The sequence below is a fragment of the Cryptotermes secundus genome, unplaced genomic scaffold (assembly GCF_002891405.2).
Source record: "Cryptotermes secundus unplaced genomic scaffold, Csec_1.0 scaffold408, whole genome shotgun sequence".
Lineage (NCBI taxonomy): Eukaryota > Metazoa > Arthropoda > Insecta > Blattodea > Kalotermitidae > Cryptotermes > Cryptotermes secundus.
Genome location: NW_019724588.1, coordinates 106,074 through 112,674, shown reverse-complemented (window position 1 = coordinate 112,674; position 6,601 = coordinate 106,074). Strand labels below are relative to the sequence as shown.

The 6,601-nt window shown below is 41.5% G+C and overlaps 1 protein-coding gene across 2 annotated transcripts in view; it reads left to right on the top strand.

Annotated features, from left to right (window-relative positions):
- LOC111862336 (piwi-like protein Siwi) overlaps positions 1-6,601 on the top strand; it is a 63,181-nt gene that overhangs the window by 47,065 nt on the left and 9,515 nt on the right. For both annotated transcript variants that reach the window (XM_023847636.2, XM_023847637.2), the window contains exons 14-16: positions 1,564-1,732; positions 4,771-5,041; positions 5,612-5,759. In XM_023847636.2, coding sequence (XP_023703404.1) covers positions 1,564-1,732; positions 4,771-5,041; positions 5,612-5,759 — 588 coding nt within the window. The remainder of the gene's footprint in view (positions 1-1,563; positions 1,733-4,770; positions 5,042-5,611; positions 5,760-6,601) is intronic.

The following is a 6,601-nucleotide window of genomic DNA, read 5'->3' as shown; positions in this document are numbered from 1 at the left end:
TTCCGAGTTATAAAGTAACAGCCAGCCGACTACAAGTTGGAGTATAGCAGCCGTCGCGGTAAGAAGATCCGGACGTGTGTGCGATTGTGTAATTGGGAGCGTGTGATACAGTGATACAAAGCTCCCCTACGGTAAACGTGTAGACTACTGAAGACAGAGTGAACTGATTTGCGCATAGGGTTATAAGTCGTGAAACCCCGCAACAGTGTCGACAGATTAATGCGCTTAGGGTTATAAAGTGTGAAACCCCGCAACTGTGATAAGTAATTGTAGCCGTTAGTTGTAGATTGTTAAATAAACCCAATTAACCATCTCTACGGCGTCTTCTATAACGAAACACGTTACAATAACAAATGGTGATCCCTCTCTGTTGAGTTCTCAATAGGTGTTACAGTAGCACAATTTTAACCTCTCAGTGATGCAGGACATTTAATTCTTACTCACTCCTTGGGACAGAGGATATTTAAACATTTAAAATGGTAAAGGCTAGCTTGCTGTGCACAGACTATGGCACTGAAGGGTTAAATTAGCTTCACTTGTACTGGTTATCAGTGTTAGCAGTATTTACATGGTGGATATCTTGAAATAAAAAATTGCTTTGTGTCCCTGGGGGGGACTAAGAAAATGTACATATATCTTCCACTTGTCAGGGAGTTAGATAATATCTTCAGTTATGTTCCCAAATATATATGGTAGGTGTTAGGAAGAGATAGTGGAAATATGAAGTAGTTTCAGTTTTGGATACAGGGCCCAGTTAGTGTTGATATCAAGCTATGAAGCCAGAGGGAACTCTAAATGATGCCAGATGTGGAGAATTCTGTATATGGCAAACCCCTGTTATGCATTTTCCAAGCATCTGGAATTCTCATCTGACTAGTGCAGTTTTCAAAGAAAAGTTCACATTTTTGTAAAGTTACTCTATAGCATATTTTGTGATGTGTTTATTTTTACCTGCCAGCTTCCACTAGTAGCTCTGTGGTCCAGTGGTCAGATTTCCTGGCTACAGATCCAGAGGTCCGGGTTCGATTCCTGGCATTACCAGATTTTCTGAGAAGTAGTGAATCTGGAACAGAGTCCACTCAGTCTCGGGAAGATAATTGAGGAGCTATTACAAGGAAATAGTGGCTCCAGTGTAGAAAACCAAGATTAACGGCCGTGGGGATCTGTTGCACTGACCACGCAACACCTTCTATCTGTAAAAGTTGGCACTAACTTTACCGACAAGTGGCGGTCGCTCAGTCAGTATAGTTTGATTGCGGACTGCATGACACGAGTTTTAGTTTAGTTAACTGCCACTAGCAGAGCTACCTGTCATCCTACAGGCACTATTACAATAGAGGCTATTTAAATTTGTGATTTTGTTGTAATATATGTCCCACACCATTCACACATCAATCTGAGATGTTGCCTAGGAAGACTCATGCAGGGAATGGAGCAAAAACTTGTTCTTTTGAATTTGTACTTATTTTCTCTTAAGACTTCTTCTCATGTGTCTGATAGATTCATGTAACCCCATAGATAATGGGAAATTTACTGTAATGTATTTTAGTATGTGTGTTACAGGGGTTGATGGTGGTTGGATTTGATGTGTGTCATGAACCCGGAAGCAAAACCACATCATATGGAGCCTTTGTTGCTTCGCTGGATAAGGCAATGAGCCGTTACTTCTCAGCTGTGTCTGCCCACTCCTCAGGAGAGGAAGTGAGCAATAACATAACAGCACACATGGCCAGTAAGTCACCTGTTGACAAATCCTAATGTCTTTGATATCTGTAACTGTATTACTGAACTCAAGATATTTGCTTCTTCCACTTGGCTGTCCTCTGATTTGGCCATGGGTGTTGGTACTATATTAGCATGACGCACAGAAACCTGCAGNGCCCCAAATGATAGGTGAGGGTGATTGTGGAGCAATTGATGGAATGAAGATTGGCAGGGGAAACCAAAGTACTCGGAGAAAACCTGCCCCAGCGCCACTTTGTTCACCACAAATCCCACTTTACCAGACCTGGGATCAAACCTGGGCCGCTGCGGTGGGAAGCCAGCGACTAACCTCTTGAGCCATGGCGCGGCCAATGTATTATAGTAGTAATACAGTTGAAACCCTGTATAATGAATCTATGGGGAATGATTTCTTACAGTACATTAATTTTTTGCTAAAACTAGGTTAGGCAAAATTGCACCAATAAATCTTTATCATCATACAAGATATACTGGATATTATTATGATAAAATAATTTTTTACATTGAAAGACACTGTTTCTGCAGAAATAAATACAGTTACATAATCAGCACCATAAGACTAATTTCTGAAATAATTGATGAAATATGAAATAAACACTGAAGGAACCTCAGATGAGAATCAGTAACTATGTGCCAAAAGTGACTTGACTACAATGTATGCTCACTGTGTGATTATCACTCACCAAAGATATGGTTGTGTGGTAGCGGTTTCTGACAGAGAGAACGTGTGAATATAGATTGTCATTTGACCGTAGTTGCGCAAAATTGAGGTCTGACTTAACGATATCAAGACAGTTCCACCAACTACTTATACCTGTTGATCATCTATTGATGCTGTACGTTCAGTGGCCAATAGCTGGGCACATTTCAGGCTAATACTTTAAAGTGGGCTACTGCTTGCTTCCATATTCTACCCCAGTTCATGATTTATATTCCATCATTTGATGCTATAGAAATCTATGACATAATAAAATAGGCATTGTTTAATGAACAGGAACTGAGGTACATAATCCTCAACATATTATGTTAACACTTTGTGGACCGGCAATTTAAATTTTTAAATCACCCTGGGGACCGGCATTTTTATACCTGCTACCCTAATTTGTGCACTGTTCACTTTAAAAATTAATATAAAATCTCCTAATTAATTCTGTGAACTAAAATTTTTGGAGAACACTTACTAATGCTCCTAGAAGTGCTTGAGAGTGTGATATTTCTGGAAACATTCCCCTTTGTGAAGTGGCATTACACACTTGCAAATGTAGACAGTCATAGTCCTTTATTTGTGAACTGTGCAAACAAGGCATTGCCTAGAAGGATGCTTCCCCTTGGAATGTTCACTCTTCACAATTTTCACAAGGGTATGTTTCCACATATCACCCGAGAGTCGCCCAGGGGGGTCAAAATGAGGCCTGCATGGGGTGGGAGTAGACAGGCCCGGTCGCACTAAGACTGTGTCTGCCGCCACCGTGTGGTCTGTAGCCCAGGCTTTTGCCACATTCAGCAGAAATGCCTTGTATTTCAATTTTGAATGAGGGTTTAGTTTTTTGAAAACCAAAAATTAATTGAAAATGGCACAATTTATAGGCCACAAGGCAACTTTCTTTGTCCACTATACTGTTTTCCGAGGAAGAGAATAATAGGCCAAGTACTGATCGGCTCTATCAACTCCCTTCATGAACGTATTATACTCGGAAACACAAACAGGCTTCTTTACCTGTCCATGCCCCTTTTGAACATCAACCATGCTTGAATTGTGAATTGTGGAAATCATGTTCACAACACGAGTATCCCTCCAGGACTGAAGAAGAATATCCCACTTCCTCCTGAATGTGGTTTCACCACGTTTCGGGGATTTACATTCCTCTTTCTGATCTGGAGGAAGGCCTCTGTTAACCCTAATTGTTCCACAAACACGTACTTTTCTGGAAAGTAGGTGCTCTGCAGTTGCCACACTGTTATAATAATTGTCTTGATAGACATGGTAATTTTGATCAAGATAGGGTTCCAAAATGGAAAGAATAGTTTCTTGTAATTTCTTTCCTTCACCAGAATAAAATTATAAATTTCCAATACAGCCTGAAGTGCTTTCAGTAACTACATGAACAGGTAGGCCATACTTTGTAAGTTTCCCAGGATTATATGTTCGCATATTGCACTACTCACTGACAGCTTGCTACGTACAGCTTGAAGAAATAAAGGCATTTATTTTCATTTTAAGGGGCATACAGCTACAGCAAGGTCACATAACTGATTAGTCAGCAAACATTCCAGAAGCTTATCACGCAGCGGTAGGCAGCTACGTGCAAGCTGGGTGGCGTCAGATCAATGTATAGTGTGTTGCAACGTAGCATGTTCTAAAAACGTATTAATACGTGACCGGTCCACCATGTTTAAAAGCTAAAAACGTATTAGTTAGTTAGTTATTGGAGAGGGTGGGTTTCCCCATGCACTGAGACCTGTATTGGTCCATTGTGCTTCCCTCTATGATTTCTACCAGTCTCTATATCCTACCGGTACTGGTGCTTACCATCAGTCCCGCCCAGCCAGCGAGACCGGCTCTACTAGCTGAGAGGTATCTGTAATGCTTCCCCCATCTACCAGAGGTATTAGAGACTGCTGTTGGACAGGAAACATCCGTTAATTTGGCTCAGTGACCTCCTTTGGAGATATGAGGTTCTTTTACGTGCCGTAAAGCTACGACATGGGACCCACGGCTTAAAGTCCCTCCCGGAGGAGTTGTTCCCTGAATTTTTCCGCCCTTAAAAATTCGATGACCTCCGCCGAGTATTTGAACCCGCGTAAAAAAAACGTATTAATGTGTGCACGGTCCATAAAGTGTTAAAAGGTGTTTATAATTCATTATTATTAGAGCATAACATTTGTGATGTATTGGTTTAGTAAACTCAGTAACCAGGGCACCAAATGTGCACTGTATTTAAATTTCAGCAGAGTTGACATTTTACTTTGTGTATAGATTTTCAAATTTTCTTAACCTAATGAAGAAATGAATGCGTTATTTTGCAGCTGCCCTTCACAAGTACAAGGAGTACAATAATGGAGCCCTTCCCCAGCGAATTGTGATATATAGGGATGGAGTAGGTGAGGGTGATATCCGTTATGTGTACGAGTATGAGGTAGAACTCTTGAAGAAGGAGTTAAACCATATGTATGGCGGCCAACCATTCAAAATGGCGTTCATTATTGTAACAAAGAGAATTAATACCAGATTGTTCCTAAGAGACGACAACCCTCCTCCAGGCACTGTTGCTGATCAGTGCATCACTTTGCCTGAAAGGTAAGTTCTCCTTTTACCTGTAACATATAGTAATGCCATTTACATCTGGCACACTGTCTTTCATGACTTATGATAGCTTATTCCTAAGGCCATGCTGAGTCAGATATGGCCTCTGCTTATCAGCAAAGTTAGTGCCAACTTTTGCGGAAAGAGGGTATCGCGTGGTCAGCGCAATGAATACCCATGTCCATTAATCTCGGTTTTCTAGACTGGAGCCAGTAAATCCTTGAAATAGCTCCTCAGTTATCCTCATGAGGCTGAGTGAACCCTGTTCCAGACCCACTACTTCACAGGAAATGTAGCGCCGGGAATCGAACCCGGGACCTCTGGATCTTTAGCCAGGAACTCTGACCACTAGACCACAGAGGTGGTCAGCTATTGGTTTTTGATGTTTCAAAAATGATTTACACATTGTACAGTTAATACAAGCTAATAAAAGCATTGCTGAGTAACCATGGATATAGGTATGGACTGATTGAATGAAGATTGACATTGCTTCTTTTTGAAAATTTTCTAATGTGGATGAGAAAGTTGGGAAATTAGAACTTTGTGCTCTTTTCTTTCCTGCAGATATGACTTCTTCCTTGTGTCACAGTCAGTTCGCCAGGGCACTGTAAGTCCAACATCATACAATGTCATCAGTGATAATGTTGGACTTGACCCTGATAAGCTTCAGAGGCTCACATACAAACTTACGCATCTTTACTTCAACTGGAGTGTAAGTATTGCAGCTTAAGTCAAGATATAGTGATAGGAATATCTTGCTTTGTACACCTTGTTCATGCCATATACTCTCCCATGTGTGTAGAAGGACTGGTAGAAATTCTTCATCCTCCATAGGGAGTAGGTATTGAAGTTCAGTCAGATTCAAGGAACTCTTCGGGACCATTCAGAAATAGAATTCCCCATATTATGGTTCAGATGCAGTGTTGGGGAATCTGGTGAATGGGATTCATCAGAACTAGTAGACCATTTTTATTCTGTGGAGAGAGTCCCAACATTTTTAACTCTAAGGAACTGGGCACTTTGCTCCAGGACCCTTGCTCAGCATCTTGAAGTCACTGAAACATGTGATAGACTCCCCTTTTGCAAGACATGGTGTTCAGTTGCTGACCAAGAGTGAAAATGTTACTTGCTAGGTTTCGGGCTTTGATAATGGAACTCTTCTGCTAGCTGGCAGTCTCTGTGTATATCAGTTTGTCGTGGACTGACAAAGTGTGCGGGCACACACCGTTTATTGACTTGTGTGTTTATGTGATAGTGTGGGATTAATACCCGACATTACCTAGCACTAGACTCCTGTGACATTTCCAATATTCTGACTGTTAGGCATCATGTCACAATATTGTAAATGAATAATTATGCATAAGTGTTGCTGTATGGGCACACTGATTGAAATTCCCTCACCCTCAAGATAGTTTTTACAGCACAATATTGTGACATGTTGCGCAAAGCCGAGCCCCCCCACACCAGCAGTGACGCGGCCAGTGAGTCAGCGCTCCCCTCCCACCCCCCAGCGGTAACGTAACGCTCGCGTAACAGGCGAGACATCACCCCGCC